Source organism: Ovis canadensis, chromosome 3 (genome assembly GCF_042477335.2).
Source record: "Ovis canadensis isolate MfBH-ARS-UI-01 breed Bighorn chromosome 3, ARS-UI_OviCan_v2, whole genome shotgun sequence".
Taxonomy (NCBI): domain Eukaryota; kingdom Metazoa; phylum Chordata; class Mammalia; order Artiodactyla; family Bovidae; genus Ovis; species Ovis canadensis.
Window position 1 is genome coordinate 205,988,645 of NC_091247.1, and position 26,594 is coordinate 206,015,238.

The following is a 26,594-nucleotide window of genomic DNA, read 5'->3' on the forward strand; positions in this document are numbered from 1 at the left end:
TATGTAGACCTACACACTTTGATCACGTGTATAATTTCAGGTAACTCTCACAATGATCAAGATACACAATGGCTCACTTATCATAAGCCTCTTTCACGTTATGCCTTCGTAGTCATGTGCGCTTCTCCTCCACCCCACTTAATCCCTAATCCTTGGGAACCAGCAATTTGTTCTCCATCTCCATAATTTTGTTGTTTCTAGGGTGCTGTATAAACGAAGGGCTTCCCTGGTAGTTCAGATGGTAAAGAATCTGCCTGCAATATGGGTGACCTGGGTTCGATCCCTGGTCGGGAAGATCCCCTAGAGAAGGGAATGGCAACCCACTCCAGTATTTTTGCCTAGAGAATCCCATGGACAGAGGAGCCTGGTGGGCTACAGTCCATGGAGTCACAGAGTCGGACACGACTGAGTAACTAACACTTTCACTTTCATATAAATGAAATTATACATTTTGCAACATTTTGAGAGTGGCTTTTTTCAGTCAGCATGATTTCCTTGTGGTTCACTCAGGTTCCTGTGGGTTTTAATAATTTATTCTTTTTTGTTGCTGAGTAATAATATCACATGGTACCAAAAATACCACCGTTTGTTTAACCATTCACTTATTGAAGGTCATTTTGGTTATCTGCAGTGTTTGGCTAGTACAAACCAAGCTACTATAAACATTCCTATACCAGCTTTAGTTTTTTGACAAAGATAATTACAATTCCTCTTACACAGCCAACTTGTCTTGTTTAGAACAGAAGTTTTCAGAGATGGATGACATGGGCAAGGAGCTAGTGACTCCATACTGCATCAAACATGCCTGTTAGTACATTCAGAAAGGAGTAACCATCTGTCCTGCTTTTCCAGGACAGGCCAATTTATGTCTGCTGTCCTGGCATAATGATCCCTTTCAGTCTTGGAAGGGCCCCAGTTTGTATGATAAATTGTATCATACCAACTCGGATTCACACTTCTTTTTTTTTAATGGAAGTATAGTTGATTTATAATGTTGTCTTAGCTTTAGGTGTACAAGATTCAGATTTCTTAAAGATTCCAAGCATTCCTGTGCCTGCTTGAGTGTGATAGAACTGCATTTTTGTAGACTGCAGTATAGTGAAGCTAGAGTCAAGAAGTGAGATAGTCTTTGTGCAATGAAAGATGTCTTGCTGAAGCCGCTACTGTTTCTGTTGTTGTTCTTAGTTGCTAAATTGTGTCTGACAGTTTGCAACCCCATGGATTATAGCCCATGGGAGGCTCCTCTGTCCATGGGACTTTCCAGGCAAGAATACTGGAGTAGATTGTCATTCCGTTCTCCAGGGGATCTTCCCGACCCAGGGACTGAACCCACGGCTCCTGTGTTCACAGGCACGTTCTTTACAAGAGCCACTGGGGAAGCCCCTCCATTGCTTCTACCTCCTTCTTCTCTGCTAGAACATGTTTCTTCTTATGAATCAGCTTTACTGGGGATAGCTTTCAGGCTCGTGTCTTAGCTCCTATGTCTTGGCTAATGTCACAGCTGAAGCGTATTCTTTCCCACCATTGCCATTTTAGAAGTAATTACAGGGAAAGATTCTGATAGGTTTGGCTGAGATCTCATGCCAATCTCAAAGACAGTGGTGGGGTGCAGTCCTCATTGGGTTTAGCTCAGGTCGGGGTTCACCCCTCGACTGATCACTCTGCTCAGGACATTAAGGTCAAGGAGGACCCTTTCCAATTATAAAAATCAAATCAAAAAGGTGTTTTCCTCAAAAGATGGCAGGTGGTGGAGAAGATGGCAGACTTGGCCACTGGAAAAATAATGATTTGGGCAGTCACTGTAATTTGCGTCTTCAATGAAGAAGTCAGTACAAAGTCAGTACACCATCAGATGACACACAGCTAGAAGAGCAGAGCCAAAGTTCAACCCTGTATCTTTTTGACTACAGAGTTTATTGTTGTGTTGTTGTTATTGATCAGTCAGTAAGCCATGTCCAACTCTGCAGCCCCATGAACTAAAGCATGCCAGGCTTCCCTATCCTTCATTATTTACCGGAGTTTGCTCAAACTCATGAGGCCATCCAACCACCTCATCCTCTGTCACCCACTTCTTCTCCTGCCCTCAATCTTTCCCAGCATTAGGGTCTTTTCCAATGAGTCTGCTGTTCCCAACAGATGGCCAAAGTATTGGAGCTTTGGCAGTACGGGAAGAGTATTGGAAGAGTCATTCAGGGTTGATTTTCTTCAGGACTGAGCCTATGCTCTTAAGTTTTTTAAAAAGTCTTTTTGAACTTGTTGCAATGTTGTCTCTGTTTCATGGGTTTTTTGCTTGTTTGATTGTTTGTTTTTGGCCCTGAGGCATTTGGGATCTTAACTCCCCAACTCGGGATCAAACCCACACCACCTGCACTGGAAGGTTAACCAATAGGCTGCCAGGGAAGTCCTTATTCTTAATTTTTTTTTATGCATGATATTTAAACTATGGAAAAATAGAAAATAAATGCCTATCAACATAGCCTTTGAAGTTTTTCTGTGACTAATTCTGAGCTAATCATGCTAATGGAAGGCACACATATAGGTGATGATCCCCAGCAGTTCACAGTCATAATCAATATGTATGATTATCCACGTCCTTCACTGGTGCAAAAACAACTGGGACTTGAATATAATTGACCCTCAGACCCGTGGCTTAATTCATAAATTGAAGAGAACTGAAAACACTCAGGTCTTGTAAAAATTATCATAATACATTTAAGTGAAAAGAGCATGCTAAAATAGTAGGACAATTTGATGCTATTTTTTTTTTACTTACCCACTCAGCTACACAGACATGGGAAAAAAAATTGGAATGATATATCCCCAGATGGTAGTTATTTTAGAATTGAATGTGTAGGAATGACAACGTTCTTCCCTTTCTGCTGGTTGTATTTTATACATTTTCCACAGTGAACATGTATTAGTTCTCAAATTTTTAATCCATTTTAGAAAATTGTGTTTGGTGATGCATGCCTGATTCAGACTTATTTCAAATTAAGAACTCCCTACTTCAGAACCACAAGAAATCACATGGTTTTAAAAAAAGGCTAATTGAAGCCCTCAACATAGCAACAAGAATTTCAATGAAAGAGTCTTATTAGATTTCCAACTAGCCTTCAAAAAATAAATAAAAAGATGTGGCAGCAATCAGATGCAGAAAAGAATTAGAAATACAGTTGTCTTTTGTCAAGTGCAAGTAGACAAAAAAATAAATTCGTGGAAGGAAGCTGGAACACGTCTAAAGGTAGGGGGCTTATTTTTGCAGATTTAAATTTTACCTAATTAAAAAGAAGCAATTGATAAGGGACTTCTTTTTAATTAGGTAAAACTGTTATGTAACTCAACCCTGAATATTCATTGCAAAGACTGATATTGAAGCTGAAGCTCTAATACTTTGGCCACCTGATGAGAAGAGCCAACTCATTGGAAAAGACCCTGATGCTAGGAAAGACTGAGGGGCAGGAGGAGAAAGGGGTGACAAGGATGAGATGGTTGGATGGCATCACCAGCTCAATGCATATAAGTCTGAGCAAGCTCCATGAGATAGTGAAGGACAGGGAAGCCTGGCATGCTGTAGTCCATGGGGTCGCAAAGAGTTGGACACAACCTAGCAACTGAACAACAACTGATAAGCTAAATTTTCAGGATTAAGTCCACAGTTCCGTCTAGTCAAGGCTATGGTTTTTCCAGTGGTCATGTATGGATGTGAGAGTTGGACTGTGAAGAATGCTGAACACCGAAGAACTGACACTTTTGAACTGTGGTGTTGGAGAAGACTCTTGAGAGTCCCTTGGACTGCAAGGAGATCCAACCAGTCCATTCTAAAGGAGATCAGCCCTGGCTGTTCTTTGGAAGGAATGATGCTAAAGCGGAAACTCCAGTACTTTGGCCACCTCATGTGGGAAGAGTTGACTCATTGGAAAAGACTGTGATTCTGGGAGGGATTGGGGGCAGGAGGAGAAGGGGACGACAGAGGATGAGATAGTTGGATGGCATCACTGACTCGATGGACGTAAATTTGAGTGAACTCCAGGAGTTGGTGATGGACACAAAGGCCTGGCGTGCTGGGATTCATGGGGTCGCAGAGTCGGACACGACTGAGCGACTGAACTGAACTTAAATCTAAGTCCTTGCAATCATTTTTGAACAGTTTTGATAATACCAGAATCTTCATATCATAAATTCCAAGTAGTTATCCATCTTGAGTGAGGCCTATAGTTATTTCTGAAGGACTAATTAAAAAGTATAATTTAGTTCGGGAAACTGGAAGAAAGTCCCCATGATGATGCAAAATTAACTTGGCTACATCTAATCTCTATATTTATATGTAAATAACTCTATAATAAGCCAGCTTTTTCTAAAATCCTTTAAGGGAGCACCACATGACTTACTGTTTAATAATACATTACAGACATTATACAATTCCCTTGGCTTTTTATTATTCACCTTATTAATCCACTTAACATTCAGAAAATTAGAAGTCAATTTTTCTTCCTAGATAAAATCTAGGCATTTTTAGTACATCCAAGTAATAAGGGATTTCTTATGGTAATGCTGTCAACACTTATTGTAAAAATGATGCTTACTACTTTGTGGCGTTTGTGAAGACACTCCATTTTTCGGATTACACTTTAGTTTTCAGCACAACATCAAAGTAAACAGACATCCCAAAGCAATATTACTAGACTATATTTTCTTGACCACCAAGTTGACTTCAATAGGAAAGCATGATGTATGACAATTAGCCAAATTCTGAGGAACCACACAGAGACAGAAAGAGACTCATATAATTGTGTTCTTAGAGATTTCTAGAAATTTTGCTTTGATACTAAAAAAGAAAGAAAGAAAGAAAACTGTTAAACTTATAAAATAAAAATTTATCTGGACTTCTCTGGAGGTCCAGTGGTTAAGACTCCATGCTTCCACTGCAGGGGGCGCAGGTTCTATTCCTGGTCAGGGAACTAAGATACCACATGCCATCAGGGGTAGCTAAAACAAATAAACAAATAAATAAATAACTACAGATTTCAATTTTAAAAAAAGCACAAGTCTTAAAAAATTTATTAATCATAGAATTATTAATATTATTTTCATACTCTCCACATGCATTTCTCCTTATCATAAATCCATGGAAGGGGAAAATCCTTTTTAAGCCATTTATGTGAGTGTACAAGTTATCTGATCACAATTTTCCTCTGTTTTTGACTCTTGAGAAGATATTGAATTATCAACAAACAAAAAGAAAATTAGTCATAGAGAAAAGGAATTGCAAGTAACTAAAAATCCCACTCTTTACCAATACAGGAGTAGACTGTAGACAAAATGTAGTATATTACAAGACAATGTAGTACCTTTCAATTCTCTAGCAGAACAGCATAAGTAAAAATAGTATGTGTTTTATGCATATAGTTTTATATTTTAGTCACTGGTATATACGTACTAACATTTTAATGACTACAACACTAATTCAATCAGACTATTTAATGGTCTGTCCATGTTTGGATAATGAAATATTTATTATCTAGTATTCAATTGAATATGAAAATTACCATTGTTTCTATATAAAATGACCTATTGGAATCTTATACAAGAGAAGACATTCATTATCTAAAATCCATTAAAAATTTTCTGGGAGACACTAACATGTATTTTTAAATATATATATATTATTTTAAGGCATAAGGGAATCCTAGCTTTCAATTACTGAAGGAAAATAATAATCATCTGAGTTTCAATCAGTCATGCGAGTTTCTGAAAATGTTTTTAGTGGTCTACATCCTGAGCACATTAATATGCATGGTGAGAGAAAAATAAAGGAAAAGTTTTATTTTAAAAATTATTTTTATTTTTTGATATTCTCAAATTGTAGAACAAGTAAACTGTATGCATAGCCAGTGAATAAAATAGAGAATAAGTGATCAGAAAGGCTGAGTTTTTACTTTGCTACAGATGAGAATTTGCCACAGAGGGGAACACATCCGTTGCTTGAACATACACCATTTGTCAGTACTTTATTCTGACAATACAATAGCAAGGGGGGGAATGTATGAAGAAGCTTATCTTAATGTCCAAAAGACTTCATTGTCACTGTGGTAATAAAACCTCTGCTTCCTCCACAAGACCGATAAAACAGCATTTCAAGATTATCTCCGCGTTCTGACTCCACTCTCTCCCGGAGCTTTGCTCAGCACTGCGCGCCTGATGGACTCTTCCTCCTGGTTCATGTCACTGCGCGTTGGCTCTGTGCCCGGAACTTGCACCTGCTTGCAACCTGCTCTTCCTCTGTCTCAAGCCTGTCCCATAACTCCTGTTTGACCTTTCTCACTCCGTGTATTCATTCAATGTTCATTCATATATTCAACAAATATTTTACTGAGCGTCTACCCTGGACTAGGCACCCTTCCAACAGCCGGAGATACAGCAGTCAGCAAAAAAAAATTAAGATGTTGCCTTCATGGAACCTACATGCATTCCAGGAGAGGAGTTAAGTCATAATAAAGAGTTGGTATAATGTCATGGAGGGAGTAATACCTTTTCTTAAGAAACTGAACCTGCATAAAAGTGGTAGTATTTTGGAGTGATGGGGTGATTTTAGATTGGCTGCTTGGGAAAAACATGTTGAAGAATTTTCTTTGAGCAGAGATGGGCGCTCTTGATGGTTCATCATAGAACTTGAGAAGAAAGAGAACTGTCTTTTGCCCGAATGGCTATTATGGCCATGAAAGAGAAGAATGGCAATAGGCAGAAATTCTGGGCTGCTTTAAACAGCTTAAAGTGGTATGATAGAGGGCTGAGGACAAGACAGAGCAATGACAAGCTTCTCACAAACTATTTTTATAGCCTGACAAGTCTGTTGGCAAGCAGTTGTTCCGAACATTCAAGAAAGCAGGAACAGTCACAACATAGTCCCATACTAAAATAAGACAGGGATAGAAATAATATGTGAAAGATACAGCCAGAGCCAACTTACCTCAACACCAAGCCAAACAACGAAATGACTGCTCCAAAGTGGAACAGTTACCTCTCAGCTGACAGCAATTCTTCCATTAATGACCAATTGGCAGTCATATTAGATAAGTAGAAGCTTGCTTCCCTGGTGGCTCAGAGGTTAACACATCTGCCTCCAATGTGGGAGACCTGGGTTTGATCCCTGGGTTGGAAAGATCCCTGGAGAAGGAAATGGCAATCCACTCCAGTACTCTTGCCTGGAGAATCCCATGGATGGAGAAGCCTGGTAGGCTACAGTTCACGGGGTTTCAAAGAGTCGGACTCGACTGAGCGACTTCACTTTCACTTCAAGCATTGAATTACATGACTTTTGAAAAGTACAGTTTTATATTCAATGAAATATACTGAACAAAATTGTTCTAAGTCAAGTCATATATTAAGACAATGATATTTGAAAAATAATGTTAAAATTAATTTTCCATCTTTTTAATAAAGACCAAAGAAATTTTTGTATGTACAGTTACCAAACCCAGAGTTAGCATAACCCATAAAATAAGGAAAACATGCACATTTTTTCTTCCAAGAGAGCTGAACATCAGTCCTTGGAAAGAAAGCAGGGAATAGTTGCTCTCCTTCATGCAAATTCTTCAGATTCTGAGATTTAGATTATGATCGATCTTACTGTTATGTTTTCCCTATCATTAGGGTTACTTTCCTCATAAAAAAGAGAAACAAAGAAAAAACTGTCTTAGTGTACAAGCATATTGTTTCTTAAGGTGTATTCACTATTTCCATGAAGCATTTTATAGTGAATACACCTTAAGAAATAATACACTTGTACACTAGACACTTTTTTTCTTTATGTCTTTCTTTTTTAATAAAGAAAATAATCCTAATGATAGGGAAAACATAGAAGTAAGATTTATCATAGTCTAAATTTCAGCATCTGAAGAATTTGCATGAAGGAGAGCAACTATTCCCTGCTTTCTTTCCAAGGACTGATGTTCAGCTCTTTTGGAAGAAAAAAATGCATATGTTTTCCATATTTTATGGTGTATTCACTATTCCAGTGAATCATTTTGTGGCTTCCCTGGTGGCTCAGATGGTAACGAATCCACCTGTAATGCAAGAGACCCAGCTTCAATCCCTGGGTTGGGAAGATACCTTAAAGAAGGGAGTGGATACCAAGTCCAGTATTCTTGCCTGGAGAATCCCCATGGACAGAGAAGCCTTGTGGGCTACAATCAATGGGGTCACAAAAAGTTGAACATAATTGAGCAACTAACATACATACACATACACATGAATCATTTTTAAAAACAGAATTCTGCAGTTAAACTTGGAAAATGGTACACACTATGTCTTCCTTCTGAAAACACAATGAATATTAACATAGTAAACTTTTTAAGAAATCCTGGTACAAAAAATAATAAATTAATTGATATTAGTTTAAAACAAAGATATTAATAAATAGATTACTTCCCAAATTCAAGTCTGCACAAAGTGTTTATTTTTAACAACACCTGTTAATATTTCAAGTCTCTAGTGTTCCATGGGGTACATTTAGGAAGATGCTGCTGTGGATACAGTTTTAATTGTTCATCTTCTTTGATTTTCCACTGGTTATTTTTATTATCCTGTTTCTTTCTATTTCTGTTTTTAGACAACATTTACTAAGTGCTTTCTGTATTCTAGGCACTGTTTAAGATATTTTATGGTCATTATCCCAATTATTCCTGACAGTAATCCTCCGAGATAAATATAGCCAATCACCATAGGAACCCCAGAGAAGACAAATAATTTCCCCTACATCCTGCTGCTAGTAAGAGGAACAGCCTAGAGAGTTGAGATTGAAATCAGGTCTCTCTGGCCCAACAATATCTATCTTTTTTTTTTCTTGTTAAAGTGGTAATTTTTTTTTTTTTACTAATTTTTATTGGAGTGCCATTACTTTCTGCTGTACAGCAATGTGAATCAGCTCTGTGTTTACATATATCCCCTCTTTTGTGAATTTCCTTCCCACTTACATCACATGGAGCACAGAGTGGAGCTCCCCATGCTATACAGTAGGATCTCACTAGCTATATATTTTATACATAGTATCCATTGGGTATATATGTCAATCCCAATCTCCCAGTTAATCCTACCATTCTCTCCTTTCCCGTTTGGTGTCCATACATTTTTTTCTCTACATCTTATTTGCAAAGTATAAATGTAGACAGGGACGTAGATGCTTATCCTAACAAACAAGTTTACAGGAGGTTGTTTTGACGCTGTTGACAAATCACTCCCACTCAAAACCAGAGCTTGGGGTCCTTGATTCTTATACCTCTCTGGCTATTCCTTCTTCACCTTCCAAGGTTCCTTATTAAATGTCAGTGCTCCTCAAAGGTCCCACCCTGGCCCATTGCCCTTCTCTCCTTTGCCCTCTGCTGAAACATTCCCACTCACAACTTCAGGTTTGCCCTTTCCCCTAGATCAGACTCATATCTAACTAAGCACCTGCTTTTTTAGGCAAGTCAAACTCAAGAGGCCCTCTACTAACCTCATCATGCACTACAGCAGTAGAGGTCCCAGCAGTGCAGGCAGGGGAAACTTCATAGAGTTTAATCAAAAGACTGTTAATTAAGGTGTGGAGCAGAAATGATGATACTAAATAGGGATGTTAAAGTATCCAGGGAGAAGCAGCAGTGAGAAGCTATTATCCTACAGGGACCAAGAAGCTGTTTCTGGAACTTGGCCAGAACTTGGCCTTAATAGAAAGGCTGACTACAAGATTGGAAGAGAGACGGAATCTACTGCCTATCAGGGTCAAGCCAAGGTGGACACTGGGGGAATAAAGACTCTGATGCTTCCTATCAGTCAAACTCACTATAGGCCAAAGGGCAAGGGGACCTGAAGAAGCAGCCTTTATAGGGGAGCTCCCTGGCACTGTGGGTGGAGAAAGGGGTATGCTGATTTGGAGGAGAGAATAGATACCACCAGCCCACTTGGTATCATAATAGTGGCAACATTTCAGGTAAAGGTATCAGTTACCTGGAAAAGACCTTGGACTCCTCTTTCGTTAATTTCCCACATGTGACAGTCTTGTCATTTTAGCTATTTTGAACACCACCTCTCTTCCTTTGGTCCCTTTTCCCATCACCCTAGTGTCAAGGTTTGCATTATATCTCTTAACTGGATCATTACAATAACCTCCTAGCAGTTTAACTGCTTCCCTATCTGGTATACCTTTGAGAAAGCCTTTCCTACAGCCACAGGCTCTATCAAAAATGCAAATCTTATTCCATTCAGTTTTGATTAAACCTTTCAATAGTCTTCTTCACCTAGAGGGTAAAGACTCTACATTCTGGCACAGCATGTAGGAATCTCCTTAAGCTGACTTCCATCCCTTGATTTCCATGTGTATAAATTTGTATTTTCCTAAATGCTACCATGCTTTTCACAACAGTGGGTCTGAAAAAAAGCAACAAAAGTCTCAGTTTTCTAAGTAACAGTTAATGAGATGATACAAAACAAGAGAAACATTCATAATTTAAATCACATATATAATAGTGTTACAAAAAATAGTTCTGATTTTGTACCTCTACATTGTAGATAAATCACATCCCTACTATTTTTATTTGCTAGTAAAGGTGCAAAATGACCAGATTCATTTGGTTTTAATTTGCTTTATGAGAGAAAACAACATTTTTATTGTTAGAAAAATGAACTGCACAGTATTCCCATTTAGGAAGAGTGGGAAACCAAACAAATGAAGAGCATTCAAGAAGAAACACATTTAAATATAGATAGAAGGTTGGCAATATACTATTTTCATCAAACTTTTTTCTTTTGATTCCTTAATTTTCTCTACATTCATTTTCTTACAGAAATTACCATGAGTATTTATCATTTGTAACATAGCCCTTGAACTCAGATTCTTAGTTTCAATTCTGATTCTCTGTTTCTGAAAGATTTTTTCAAGCGTATATCATTTCTCTCTCTTTCATCTCAATTTCTTGACAAAAAGGAGGGGAAAACTGCTCTCTCCAGAAACCTCTACAACCTTGTCTCAAACATCCCTCTTGTTTGTTTGGTGATTTTAGTATATTTAGAAGTAAGAGGAATTGATCTAGAATGCCTAGGGAAAAGAGACACATTTTACTGGAGAATTAGATTCTGAATGAATGAGTTGAGGATGATTTTCTGACACAGAGATAATATATGGTTATACTCATAGAAATAAATTGGAAGGCACCATGTTCAGAGGAAAAAGAAAACTAGAAATCAGCACTCTGAACACCAAGAACAAGCTTAGGAAAGAACAAGCTCATTAATTAGGAGTAATTAGTGATGACAGATTACATAAGAGGTGTTCAAGAAGGTTACTTATACACCCTTTTGAATCACTGATAGAAACAATATGGAACCTGCTGGAACCAACAGCACCAGAAGAGGAGAGAACAAGAGACTTTGTGTTCTGTCTCTAGTTTTGTCCTACCCCATTTACCCTCGTGTTCCTTCCACTGGTGCCATGTTAACCTTGTTTTAGCTTCTCAAATCAGTGACACAAGGGCACATGGAGGTCTCCCACATATTTATTTGGCAGAAGGAGCTGATGCCAAGGTGGCTCCAGGGGCACCACAGAAGAGTTCTTTAAGGCTTTGCATTGGTTTATGCCCCTGGATTGAACACTACCGCAGATATGACTAACACTAGGCTGTACAAAAGGCCTCATCTCCTAAAAGCAAAGTTATGGCAAAAACTCAGAGGTATTTCTATTAGAAGAATGCAGAAATCTTTGTCAGTTCCAGTTGGTACTGGTCACAGAAGAAGGATGATATGGAAGAGGAAGCAAAAATATCACCTGTGTTTCTACATATTGGCTGAAGTTGTAGGTCATATATAAAGGTAAGGAAAGTTATTCCTCATAGTATTTTAACTCAAACTTCTACAAAATATATCATATTTTAAACATATTATTTATTTTTGGCTTCATTGGGTTTTTCCTGATGCAGACTTTCTCAAGTTGAGGTGAGCATGGACTTCAGTAGTTGTGGCACATGGGCTTAACTGCCTCCCAACAGGTGGGATTCTCACAGACCAGGGATTGAACCCATGTTGCCTGCATTGGCAGGGGGATTCCCAACCACCAGACCACCAGGGAAGTCCTCAACACAAACTTTTAACCGATGACAGTTAATAGCAGTTGGGGTAACAGTGATGAATAAATGAGCAATCCAAAGTATTCTTTTGGAGGGAAATACCATATGGGTATTTCCTTTGCCAACAAATGTCCATCTAATCAAAGTTATGGTTTTTCCAGTAGTCGTGTATGGATATGAGAGTTGGACTATAAAGAAAGGTGAGCACCAAAGAATTGATGCTTCTGAACTGTGTTGGAGAAGACTCTTGAGAGTCCCTTGGACTGCAAGGAGATCAAACCAATCTACCCTAAAGGAAATCAGTCCTGAGTGTTCATTGGAAGGACTGATGATGAAGCTGAAACTCCAATACTTTGGCCACCTGACGTGAAGAACTGACTCATTGGAAAAGACACTGATGCTCGGAAAGACTGAAGGCAGGAGGAGAAGGGGATGACAGAGAGTGAGATGGTTGGATGGCATCAGCAACTCGATGGACATGAATTTGAGTAGGTTCCGGGTGTTGGGGATGGACAGGGAAGCCTGGTGTGTTGCAGTCCAGAGGGTCACAAAGACTCCAACCTGACTGAGCGACTGAACTGAACTGACCATGTAGGTTTTTTGATTTAAGACTTTTATAAGTTCAACTGTGGTGTTGGAGAAGACTCTTGAGAGTCCCTTGGGCTGCAAGGAGATCCAACCAGTCCATTCTAAAGGAGATCAGCCCTGGGATTTCTTTGGAAGGAATGATGCTAAAGCTGAAACTCCAGTACTTTGGTCACCTCACACGAAGAGTTGACTCATTGGAAAAGACTCTGATGCTGGGAGGGGTTAGGGGCAGGAGGAGAAGGGGATGACAGAGGATGAGATGGCCGGATGGCATCACTGACTCGATGAATGTGAGTCTGAGTGAACTCTGGGAGTTGGTGATGGACAGGGAGGCCTGGCGTGCTGCAATTCATGGGGTCGCAAAGAGTCAGACACGACCGAGCAACTGAACTTAACTGAACTGAATATAAGGGATGGGTACTATGATTGCATTGTAATTATAATGATTTAATTCACACAATGCTAATTTCCTCATGTTTTCCTTAAAGATGAGTTCACAACTCAATATTAATACTTAACCACATCTCTGTCAAAAACTACTTATACAATGCCAAAAATTTAAATCTTGTTTATTAAACTTCTATCATATGCCTAACACTGCATACTAGGCACAATAGAAGACAAAAACTTACAATGAAAGTGGAAGTGAAAGTCGCTCAGTCGTATTCAACTCTTGCCTAGAATTCTCTAGGCAAGAAATAATGGAGTGGGTAGCCTTTCCCTTCTCCAGAAGATCTTCCCAACCCAGGGATCGAACCCAGGTCTCCTACATTGCAGGTGGATTCTTTGCCAGCTGAGCTACAAGGGAAGCCCAAAATTTACAATAGACTTGGCTTTATTTCAAAAACATTTACAATGTATTTGGAGTAACAAAATGAACATACTGCTTTTTTCCTGTAAAGCTCATCACTGCACTATACTATACTTCTGAAAATACAACATCACTGGAACTGTGTACCTGAAGGTATTACATTAGGAAGAAAATGAAAAATAAATATCTGTGCTCACAGCTGTGAGGCATTCTACTAAGCCGCTACCAATCACAATGGCTTACACAGATGTACCAACTCTATCCAACACCAAGATCCTTTGGAAACACTAAAGACTCAAGTCAAAATTATGTTTATAAAACAAAAGAATCAATGTACTTATAAATTTAAATACCTGTAAGTTGGATATTTAAATATTAGAACTAGCACTACATTTAAAAAATAAAGTAAAACTCCTCTTGCTTTAAGTTATTTGTTCATACAGACACATATTTTCTTATGAGGCAAAATGAGAAACAGGTAAGTCTGAATTTTTTATACTTTCACAGAGCAACAATCTTTCACATAGCAAAGAAGAGAAGCAAACAGATGCTTCATTGGGAAGGATTATCACCCAATTCCCTGAAGAAGTCCAGCCCAGTGAACCTTCTCCAATTTACTAGGGATGTCACATGTAAAAGAGTTTTTCTAATAGGTTGGCAACAACATTTGCCAAGGAAGTCAATTGACAAAGAAATTAATGGCAGCGAACTTCACTGTAAGGATAATGGTATAAGCTGCTTCAGAAAGATGAAAAGATTATGGTTCAACTGCCAACCTTGTGTGATATAGAATGTGAATGTAAAACTTCAAAAAGGAAAGTGAAGATTTCTCTGTGTGTCTGTGCCTGTGTGTGTGGCGGGGGGGGCGGTGGGCGGGAGAGCAGGGAAAGAGGGAGAGAAATGGAGGTGGTGAAGAGAATTAGCGAGAAAAAGAAAGATAAGGGACTTCACTGGCAGCCCATTGTCTTCTAATGGAGGCAGTGAGGATTCCATCCCTGGTTGGGAAGCTGAGATCTCACATGCCTCATGGCCAAAAAAACCCAGAACATAAAACAGAAGCAATATTGTAACAAATTCAGTAAAGACTTTAAAAATGGCCCACATCCAAAAACAGGGGCAGGGGAAAGGAAGTGGAGAAAGACAGACAGACCTTGGAAAGCGGGTGTTTCTCCTGAATAAATACTATGGTCAGCATGATAACAGTTATGCTTTATAGAATTAAACATAAACTTCTTTCAGAAAATGTAATTGAGGCCCTTGCAAATTTAATGTTCCCCGATTATATATCAAGTAAGAGCAGAGATGGAAGGAAATATAGAGAGGAGGTTCAGAAAGAAAGAAGGTTTCATGCCAAGCTGATGACTTTAAGGAAACCTTCCAGTTGACCACTAATGGGAACCATATCAGGGAAGACAGAATTTTAATTCCTATGATGTCATATTCCACAATTTACATCTTCATTGAGAAAATACTGATGTGGAGTGAAGTGATATAAGAAGTAATTTTCAAGGAGAGGTTTTGTAAAGATAGGCTGGGCAAGAGAAATTACATTGTTTCCCTGTAATCATGGGAAGATGTATGGAGAGGGAGAATCACCAGATAAATATTAACACTACTCCATTTATGTTTACATATGGGTAGAATGGCTTCCCTGGTAGCTCAGCTGGTAAAGAATCCCCCTGCAATGCAGGAGACCCTGGTTCGATTACTGGGTCGGAAAGATCCCCAGAGAAGGGATATGCTACCCACTCCAGTATTCTTGGCCTTCCCCAGTGGTTCAGATGGTAAAGAAACTTCCTGCAATTCAGGAGACCTGGGTTCGATCCCTGTGTTGGGAAGATCCCCCTGGAGGAGAGCATGGCAACCCACTCCAATATTCTTGCCTGGGGAATCTCATGGACTGAGGAGCCTGGCAGGCCACAGTCCATGGCGTCAGAAAGTGTCGGGCATGACTGAGCGACTAAGCACAGCACAGCATGTGTAGAACACTTTGAGATTGGTGCGTGTGTGTGTGCTCAGTCATGTCAGAGTCTGTGACCCCACAGACGGTAGCCCATCAGGCTCCTCTCTCTGTGGAATTTTTCTAGGCAAGAATACTGAAGTGGGTTACCATTTCCTTCTCCAGGGCATCTATCTGACCCAGGGATAGAACCAGCATTCCTGCATCGATTGGCAGTGAATTCTGTACCACTGGGCCACCTTGGAAGCTCAAGTGAGTTTGGTAGGATCCCAGTATATTTGATAACAAAGTTCTCCTTTTGTTTTCTATTTTTATGCCACTATTTATATGAAAGTAGAAATCCTCATAACCAACATTGTGCTTAGGAAACATCAATTATGCAGATATTAACCTCATAACACAAAGTGGGTGACTTAAACAATTGGATATGCCTGATTAAATGTGTCCATCTCTAAACCATGAACAGAGAACAACGCACAAAGGCTTCCTTAGCCAGGCATCTTGAGGCTACAGCAATGAAATTGGTTATAGTCAATCACATAGGGAAATGGGTTTGTTCTGACTCAACACAGATAAACCTTTTGAGATTTCATCACTGAGATTCAACCAACAACTTGACATTTAATAATGGAATGCTATGTTTCCTTTTTTTAATTTTTAAAATTATTTTCTACTAAACTTTTATTTTATGTTGGAATATGGCCAATTAACAATGTTGTGATAGTTTCCAGTGGACTGTTTGACTGGCACTTATTCAGGATCTTGAATGCAAAAGCATCTCCAAATTGTGGAAAGATTATGCTGTGAACCAAATTTACTGTGAAATATACTATTTCAAAAATGTAAATACATTATTCTATGTGCCTGGTTAACCACTTTCTTGTCAGTTGTAACAAAATAAGTGAATGAAATAGCATATGCAAAATACCTAGAAGACTGACATAGTGGGTATTCAGCATATATATATATATATATATGCATATGTATATATACACAGACATATAGGGGAGGGAATAGCTACCCACTCCAGTATTCTTGCCTGGGAAATCCCAGGGACAGAGGAGCCTGGTGGGCTACAGTCCATGGGATTGCGATGAGTCGGATACAACTAAGTGACTAACACTTTCATATATATATATCTTTTCTCTGTTATACTTTATATTCAGGAGACATAAAATGCTGCATTTACATGAAATATAAAATAATGATTTTCTTTACAAGATCATTTGTCCCATGACAGTATTTATTAAATGGCAAGCTTTATTAATGTACTTACTATCATAAGTTACACTAAACTACAAATGTGCAGGAAAACATTTATTATGTGGAACTGGGTGAACATCTATTAGTCTATTCCATCACTGACTGCAATTTCTAATTCCAATATCAAGTTTCTGATTAGAACTCCTGCCACAAATTTTTCCATTTTATTTATGGCACTCTTCCTCCACTCCCAAACTCATCATTTGATCATTTCTGAAATTCTTGTTCAGTATAAAGCATTCAAATAAAAACCTGAGATACTGCCAAAGGTTCAATTTGGATCAGATGTCATATGTGCAAGTCCTAGCTGTTACTTAGTAAAATGTGTGGTTATTCAATTTCTCACTTTGCATTCATGACAAGTGTTGCATAGACATAATAGACATGACAGAATATGACAAATAGAAATATTAATAGGAACTTCAAAGTTTGTGTGTGTTCATAGAACATACACATTTATGGTATCTACTTATAGAGCAACCTTTTAGAGTAAAAATATACGACCAAGCTCATTATTTATCAAATTAAAAAAATTATTGATAGCTTCAGAAAATGTAAAAACATATTAAGTATAATTTGGAATCATGTTTAGGCTCTCTATTGCTGGTTCTCCCAGAAACTATTTTTCCTTTTTCCAAGAAGGTAAATGAAAATATGGAATATTTAAAACTGGCTGTTCTCAATCCATTGGCTCTTTATCAGACATTCATAATTAATGGTGCGTATGAGCAAGAAATGACTCTTTGATAAGAAAACGATTGCATCCATTAATATTTCATCCATCTCTAAGGTAGATAGCGCTGTGGTGCTGAAAGGATAGCTCCTGGTCACCTGTCGACACACTTGAGTTTGCTTTGCCAAAAAAAGGACTAAATAACACAACTGAAGTAGGCACCCGGAAGACACGAAGAAAAGACAATTACCTTCCTTATAACCTCATAACACTTCTCCAAAGACATCTAACTTAAATTTCGTTAAAAATTTTTATGTACAGTATAGTTATCAAACTAGGATTTCTTTTAAAGCAGCCCTTGTCTGGTTTATATTCCCCAAAGTAAAACACTGAGGAAGATATTCCAAAGAAGACACGACAAAGTTAATTATACAGATGTCTGACACTGAAATTTAGAGGTAGCATCCTCAGTAAATATAGTGAGGGAAAGTCTAGAGACTTTGTAAAGGTTGGAGAGGAGAACGTGGGGAGAGGGGTCCTGCCCAGCCTCAAGCTTACACTACTTAGTCAAAGACAATCAAGCTCACTCCCCACCCCGGCAGTCCATTTTCGGCCAGGGAGCTCAGCCCCCGGTGTATCATTCCAGCAGAAAGTAAATTAAGACAAAGACTCCACAACCTCGTTGGGGGAGGGTAGAAAGGTGAAGCAGCATTGGGGTGCAGTAGCGACCAGAAGGGAAAGTGACCTCATTTTGTCTGAGGAAGCACCACCGGAGAGCCGACCTTTGATGAAGATGCCGAAGGCGGTCAAAGAGCACAAAGGGTCAAAGCTGGAGGGAGCAAACTTCCTTGTTCTTCCACCCCATCCCTTAAGCCCGCGGGGAACACGCAGAGGCAAGGACAACAAAGCGTGCGCTCCGGCGGCACAGCTGGCGCTGCCGGCAGCCGGGCCATCCCGCCCGCGGGGCGCGCGGCTCCCCGGCGGCAGAGCTGGGGCGCCGGAGCGCGGGCGCAGGCAGGACCGCGGGGGCCGGGGAGGGCGGTCCCCTACCTTGAACAGCACAAAGAGCCAGAGCAGAGGCAGGAGGCGGCGGCCGCCGCGCGTCCTCGCGGGCAGGTGCCACATCGCGGCGTGGACGGGGAGCCGGGAGTACGGTGGCGCCGCCTGGCTCCGCGGGCGGCTCACAATGGCGAGCTGGGGCTTCAGCCTCAGACCCTGGGCGCCGAGGTTGCTCCGGGAGGGCGCATCCTGCCTTTCCAGTGCCCCTGCGCCTGCTCCCCTTCCGCCTTCTGCACCCGGGATCCTCTAGGAACGCGCCAGGCGCGGCTGTTCTTTAACAGTTAAGGATGGTGAGGGTGGGGATTGGAGTGGGCGAGGCTCTGGCGCGGCGTCCGCGTGGGGAGCGAGAGGCGGGGGCCTTGCGCGCCGCGCGCCGCGGTCCTCCGGCAGCCGAGATACTCACGCTCCGGGCTGCGGACTCGTAAAGTGACAGCAGCCGCGGGGCCCTCCCACCAGGGTCCGCCCGCCGCCTCGCAGCGCTGAACGGCCCCTCACTCCAGGCTCCGCCCCAACGCTTTCCACAGTCTCTGGGACGCAAGAGTTCTTCCCGGACTCCTCTTGAGCAACTCATGAGCTGGAAACCCGGGTCCCCTCTAGATCTACCTACATCTGCTACCAGTTGCAGTTAACCCTTGTGGGGGGAAGTGACTGGTTGTGAATGTAGTGATGGAACTCAGTGTGTGTATGTGTGTGTGTGTGTGTGTGTGCCCGCGCGCGCGAGTGTGTCTGACTCTTTGCGAGCCCATGAACTGTAGCCCGCCAGGCTCCTCTGTCCATGGAATTTTCCAGGCTAGAATACTGGAGGGGGTTGCCGCTTCCTACTCCAGTGTATCGTCCGGACCCAGGGACTGAACCTGTATCTCTTGCATCTCCTGCACTGGCAAGCGGATTCTTGACCACTAGAGCCACCTAGGAAGCCCACTCAGGAGGATAATCCTTCCTGTTTCCACTCTCTTCTTCCTCCCATTCAAATACTCCCATTCTCCAGCCTACTGTATGGTGCAGAGTTTTGCTGTTTACTCTGTGATGACCTAAATGAGAAGGAAATCTAAAAAAGAGGAGATATATATACAGGTATAGGTGTTCTTTGGAAGGACTGATGCTGGGGCTGAAACGCCAGTACTTTGGCCACCTCATGCGAAGAGTTGACTCATTGGAAAAGACTGATGCTGGGAGGGATTGGGGGCAGGAGGAGAAGGGGACGACAGAGGATGAGATGGCTGGATGGCATCACCGACTCCATGGACTTGAGTTTGAGTGAACTCCAGGAGTTGGTGATGGACAGGGAGGCCTGGCGTGCTGTGATTCATGGGGTTGCAAGAGTCAGACAGGACTGAGCGACTGAACTGAACTGAACTGATGGGCTTCCCAGGTGGCCTTAGTAAAAAAGAACGTGCCTGTAAATGCAGGAGACATTAGAGAGGTGGATTGGATCCCTGGATGGGGACGGTCCCCTAGAGGAGGGCATGGCTACCCACTCCAGTATTCTTGCCTGGAGGATTCCATGGACAGAGGACCCTAGCAGGCTATTGTCCATAGGGTCGCAAAGAGTCAGACATGACTGAAGCTATTTAGCATGTGCTCATGTACAAGTAGAGCTGATTCACTTTGCTGTACAGCAGAAGCTAACACAACATTGTAACGCAGCTGTACTTCCCCTGTGGTTCAGCTAGTGAAGAATCCGCCTGCCATGCGGGAGATCCTGGATTCAGTCCCTGGGTTGGGAAGATCCCCTGGAGAAGGGAAAGGCTACCCACTCCAGTATTCTGGCCTGGAGAAGTCCATGCGGTCTCAAAGAGTTGGACAGGACTGAGTGACTTTCACTTTCACTTCATACTTCAATAAAAATTAGTAAAATAAATAAACACTCTCATTCTCTCTATCCAACACTCACCCAGGAGGAACTAGCATATATATATATATATATATATATATATATATATATATATATTTTTTTTTTTTTTTTTTCTGTTTGAAGTCAGAGGTTTTGTAAACTGCAAGAGCTGTCCTTTGAAACCTGAGTGGACTATAGGAGGAGGTTTATCCACATTATATGACTCATATTTATAAGCATATAAACATTTATATACTTTTTAAAATGTTTAATGATTACAGAAACTATTGAACATTTCCAGAGTTGTTGTGTCATTTTACATTCCCATTAGCAAAGTATGAGTAGGAGGAGGGGAAAGAGAGGGTGTGTAAGTTAAAAGTGGTGAAAAAATAGTTCTGTATCTTGACTCTGGTTGTGGTTACACAAATCTACCCAGATGATAAAATTGTACAGAAACACACACAAATGAGTGCAAACTGGTGAAATTTGAATAAGGTCTGTGAATGCTCCCACTGGCAGTTGTCTGATTTTAATACCTAAATACTATAGTTATATAAGATGTTATTCTTGAAGGAAACTGGCTGGAGGTACGTGAGACCTTTCTGTACTTTTTTTTTTTTTTGAGCTATAATTGACATATGACATCGTATTAGTTTCAGAGGTACAACATAAGGATTCCATATTTGTTTGCACAGATGACTGGTACGTATTTGTGCATCTGAGAAAGGTTTAAATTGAATATATTTACATGAGTATATATGTGTACTGATTTCTTATTTGCATAAATATAGAATAATGGTCTGAATTTCTGCCTTTGGTGTCTTCCTTTAGAAACTACTTTCCTTCTCACCTTCTTCTCTTCACATACTCAATTTAGTGCCCTCATGTCCACATTGATTGGCCTGGACCTTCTTTTTTCTCTTGAGAAAATATTAGTTATTTCTCCATCCCTCTAAGTCAGAGTCATGGGCTATCTGAAAATTTTATTATTGGGACTAGACTTGTAGGGTTTTGGTTTGGTATATTCCCTTTATATTCAGAAGCTCCTAAAAGCAGAATTCTATTCTCACTCACTCCCAAAAGTGACAGTGAAATGATCTCATGTCTGGAACCAAAAAGATGTTTAGGCCAAAACCACACTCATAAGTTTCCAACAATTTCTACTTTAAATAAAGTTAGATTTTAAAGTACGTGTGCCCATGTTGTGGATTATGGATATATATAAAGATACATATATGTGTGCACAGGTTCATGTATGCACGTGTAGCTGGGCTTCCCCAGTGGCTCAGTGGTAAAGAATCCGCCTGCAGTGCAGGAGCGGTAGGAGACACAGGTTCAGTCCCTGTGTGGGGAAGATCCCCTGGAGGTGGGCATGGCAACCCACTTCAGTATTCTTGCCTGGAAAATCCCATGGACAGAGAAGCCTGATGGGCGACAGTCCACGGGGTCACAAAGAGTCAGACACGATTGAGTGACTGAGCACCCACGAATGGATGTATAGATACTGCATGGATATAGGCTTAACAGATGTATATAGAGTGTTAGAAATAGTCTACTAATCATACATTCATCATGTAAATGCAAAAAGAACTTTCACAATAATGTGCATTTTTACAATAACCATCTTTTCTATGTTGTTTTTCTGTATTTCTCTTTATCACTTGCATCACAATTTGCTTAGCCCTTTATGCCCTTGTACACTTTGGGAGAGCAATAACAGTAAACAGTAAGCAGTAAAACATTCCCCAGTGAAGAATTAGTTGTTAACATTTTTAATATTCCATTCTGATACTGTGATTAGGTGGCCTGAATACTGAGGGTGTTATTTCATAATCAGAGAAAATGTTCTCTTCAGAGAAGATAAGTCACTTAGCCATTGCTGGAAAAAAATACTTTCATTTGTTTTTATTGCACTTAAAAAAATAACAGGCTTGAGAGTCTTTCTGGGAGAGACAACCAAGAAGAATGCAAATGCCGCATCATCACCTGCGTGGGGTTTCCAATCCACAGAGCCTGCGGTGTGCTTTCTGAACTATTGATTGGTTTTTCCAGTGCAGTACTTCCAAAGGATGGTGAATCTTATTTCACTCTTTTCAGGACTCCAAATCCACAATAATGGCCATGGGCAACATAAGGTGCCTATAGTAATGTATGCTTCAAAATGTTTGTTGTGATGACATGATCACAATGACACTGCTTGATTAAGAAGGCTGAGATTGTTAGCACCAACTGTTTCCTCCGTAATGCTGCATTTCTGGGATAAATAATAAATGCAAATAAAACAGAATCTCTTGCATTCCCTAAGACAGGCATTTAAAAATGAATTCTCAAAAAAAAAAAAAAAGAATTCTCACAAAATGAAATAAAGCTCTCTACTTCCTTAGGAAATAATAAGATGGTTAATGAGCGAGAAACTAGAAGACCATTTTTTTTAATCTGCAAGAGACTTTATTTTGGTTAGGAAAAGTAATCTTTTCCTAAAAAAAAGAAAAACAATACCCAGGACTAAGCATTCACATCTATCTCTTCTGTAGAAAGAGAAGCAATAGTAGCCACAGAGAAGGAGCTGTAATCCCTATGAGAGGTTTAATGAGGAGTCAAATGGAACTCTTACTGTGCCCTTGCCAATGAAGTTCAATTCTGTCCTCCGGGGACCAACTCTAATGTAGTTCAGTGTGTTTAGTCCTGGCTTCCACCACTGAAATCGCCTACCAGGCTGTCAGCAGTTTTAGTGTGATAGGGCTGTATTTATGGGAGTTGCTCAATGAGAAATAGTTTACTGTTTAAGGAATGCAGAAAAAACTCCAGTCACTGATCTCCAGAATATAATCTGTCTAAGAAGCGCACTAAGAGTTATGCATTTTATCATCTGTATCGTACATATTACAGTTGTTATCACATAGGTACTGTAGATTGTATGTAATATGTTCTCAAGATCAGATGACCAGGAAGCATTTTGATTTTCAATTTATTTGAGCATTTGTTTTCATTTTACTCTTGATGAACACTGGTTTCTCGCCTAAAAGATGTGTTGACAATTCACAAATTCTGTCTCTCAAAATGGGAGTGATTGGCAGCCCTCAGGTGAACAGCAAGTTTCAACTGCCAAGATTTATTATTCTTGCCACACTTGAAAAACAGTGAAATTCACTACAGAAGGTCATTTTTGCTTTTGCATGTAGCTTGTTTTCCCATTACCTCTTTTTTTTTTTGTAAATTATTCCTGTTAAGGCATCTATATATATATTTTTAACTTGACTATAACATGGTTTTAAGAAAAATCAAGTAAGAATATTGTACTATTAAGCTTCATGACACAAAATTATCCACTCAAAGGAATAATAAAACAGAAAACATTAGCAAATATTTAGCCCTGGACACAGACTACAGGCTGTAGATAAGTGATCCTAAATCAAGAAGGTAAATGCTCATTTTAAGATACTATTCCCTCTTAGTTATTTTCTAAAATTGCTGTGTCCTGTTAACATTTTCTTTAATAGAACAAAATTTTTTAAAAAAGAATACATTAAAAAGCCTTAAGTCATGCAGATTTATTTTATATTTTGTTTATATGCATTAGCTAATGAACTTTAATTATATATTTTTCTGAGCACCCAGATATTGATATCATATAAGCATCTAATTTTTCTTCACAACTAGGCTTCTTGACCAATTATAATTTAAAGCATTAACACCTGCGTGGGAGGATTCACTTTAGCTTAGCAAAAGGCATGAGTAAAACTTGAATATAATTTATAAATAAAGACATATTTTCAATTTATAATATATTTTATTATATTCTGCTGCAAAGTGGACATGGTGTCTGTAGATCCTTCCTTCTCTTCTTCCCTTACTTCCCTCAAATTAAAGGTGGAATGCAATGTTCACTGCCTACTACGTGACACACATAGTGTCTATATTTGTGTTACTAAAAAGTGGTTGCCAATATATATTATGGAAAATTTGGTCATAGTGATTCATAGAAACTATGAAAACATTAATCACATACTTTGATAATGCACTGTTTTAGCTGTGAAGGACTTTACCAAGAGGCACAAAATATTACATGGACAATTTTACTGCAGGCCAATTACACCAAATCAATTTTTTATGCTAAAAATCACAAAGTTAATAATATTTTCAAATCCGTGAGAAGACGCCTATAGTCTAAAGAGGAATGGGGAATGCCACCGATGGATTGATATCTCAGCAGAAGGATCTAGAAGAAAAATTTTGAGGAAGCCACAAATGTTCTGGGGGAAATTCCAGTGCCCACGGGAATAACATTTTCCTTGTGAAGGGACATAAAGAAAAGGCATAATTGTGAAGCTGTGCATTTCTAGATATGTCTGCATAGTATGACTATCTGTGAAAGGAACAATTTGGGAGAAAGAGTTGAATGTAGAGATTTCCTCTCATTTGTTTGGTAATTCGATACTGCAGAGACTGTTACAAAGGTAAGCGTTGAACATATGGGTAGAGGATGATTTGAATGCAATCCAGGAAGGGATCAGTTCATGTCAAGCCTATGCCAGTCCCTGTTAATTCACTGTCTCACATTTCAGCTGTCATTTCCAACCTTTTCTATTCAATTTAAACCACCAACACTCAGACCTGCAGACTCTTTCACTGTTTTGATTTACCTTCTACCTTACAGAGAAAATGGGCTTCCCTGGCAGCTCAGATGGTAAAGAATCTGCTTGTAAAGCAAGAGACCAGGGTTTGATCCCTGGAGGAAGATACCCTGGAGAAGGGAACAGCAACTCACTCCAGTATTCTTGCCTGAAAAATTCCATGGACAGAGGAATCCATGGGGTCGCAAAGAGTTGGACACAAGTGAGCAACTAACATTTTACAGAGGAAACATTGGCCATTAAGTGACAACTTTTTTTTGTCTTCCCTGACAGCAAAAATAATACCACCCGTATCTGTTTTCTATCTTTCTTATTAAAAGCAAGGAGCTCTCTCTTAATAACCACCTAAAGCTAATTCCACCACCTATTTTCTAGAAACCATTCCTTCCAGCCTCCCCTGCCCTCTTATTCTAAACACCTCCCTTTTAATATATTCCATCTCTTGGCTTTTTTAAAAAGATTTGTTTTGATGTGGACGATTTGTAAAGTTTTTATTGAATTTGTCACAATATCGCTTCTGCTTTATGTTTTGATTTTTTTTTTTTTTACTGCTAGGCATGTGAGATGTTAGCTCCACAACCAGGGACTGAAGTCACACCCCTGGCATTGGAGGGCAAAGTTTTAATTGCTGGTCTACCAAGGAAGTCCCTCCTTTAGCTTTTTTAGCCATGTTCATGTCTTTAAGATTAAAGGAAAGAAAACCTTCATCAAATCATTCATGCTCTCAGTTGCCACATTTTCTTTCTCTTGATGTTTCACCACTGCCCCTTTACAGTAATATTTTTCTGAAGTGTTGTGTGTAGTCTCTGTCTACATTTTTTCATCATCTATTTACCCTTCAAACCACTCTGATGTGACTTCTACTCTCGTTCTCTCTCTAACACTGCTCTCACTTGGTAGCATTTGCTATGTTGACTTGTCCCTCCTTTTTGAAACACTCTGATCTCTGAATTTTCATCATTCTGCACATTTCTGGCTTTTTTGTATATCTCTGGATGTTCTTTTAAAATCTCCCTTGCTGGATTATTCTCCCCGTCCTGTCCATTTAATGTTGCAGTTTTAAAAGATTAACCTTAATTTCTACTATTTTCTTCTGTACCTATGCCCTAGCATTCTAACCTACGACTGTGTTTCAATTCCCACCTAGGCAGACTATCCAAAGAGTTATATCTTTTGAACCATGCCCAAGCCTGCATGCTTAGAAGTACTTTTGAATGTTTAAAACACCTTAAGCATTAAAAAGTCTATAAATAACAAATGCTGGAGAGGGTGTAGAGAAAAGGGAACCCTCCTGCACTGTTGGTGCGAATGTAAATTCCACAGCCATTATGGAAAATCATACGAAGATTCCTTTTCCTTAAAAAACTAAAAATAGAATTGCCATATGATACAGCAGTCCCACTCCTGGGTTTAGATCCAGAAAAGATGAAAACTAAAAAGATACATGTACTCCAGTATTCATAGCAACACCGTTAACAATAAGCAAGATATGGAAGCAACTTAAATGTCCATAGACAGATGAATGGTGTATCTATATCACATCTTTATACACACACACACACACATACACATACACACACACGCATGCACACAATAGAATACTGCTCAGCCTTAAAAAAGAATGAAATAATGACATTTGTAGCAACATGGAAGGACCTAAAGATTATCATACTAACTGAA

The 26,594-nt window shown here is 39.7% G+C and overlaps 1 protein-coding gene across 3 annotated transcripts in view; it reads right to left on the bottom strand.

Moving 5' to 3' along the window:
* Positions 1-18,943, bottom strand: part of PTPRO (protein tyrosine phosphatase receptor type O) — a 275,424-nt gene extending 256,481 nt beyond the window's left edge. For all 3 annotated transcript variants that reach the window (XM_069585625.1, XM_069585624.1, XM_069585627.1), the window contains exon 1: positions 18,438-18,943. In XM_069585625.1, coding sequence (XP_069441726.1) covers positions 18,438-18,512 — 75 coding nt within the window. In that variant the 5' untranslated portion in view covers positions 18,513-18,943. The remainder of the gene's footprint in view (positions 1-18,437) is intronic.
* Positions 18,944-26,594: the final 7,651 nt, after the last annotated feature.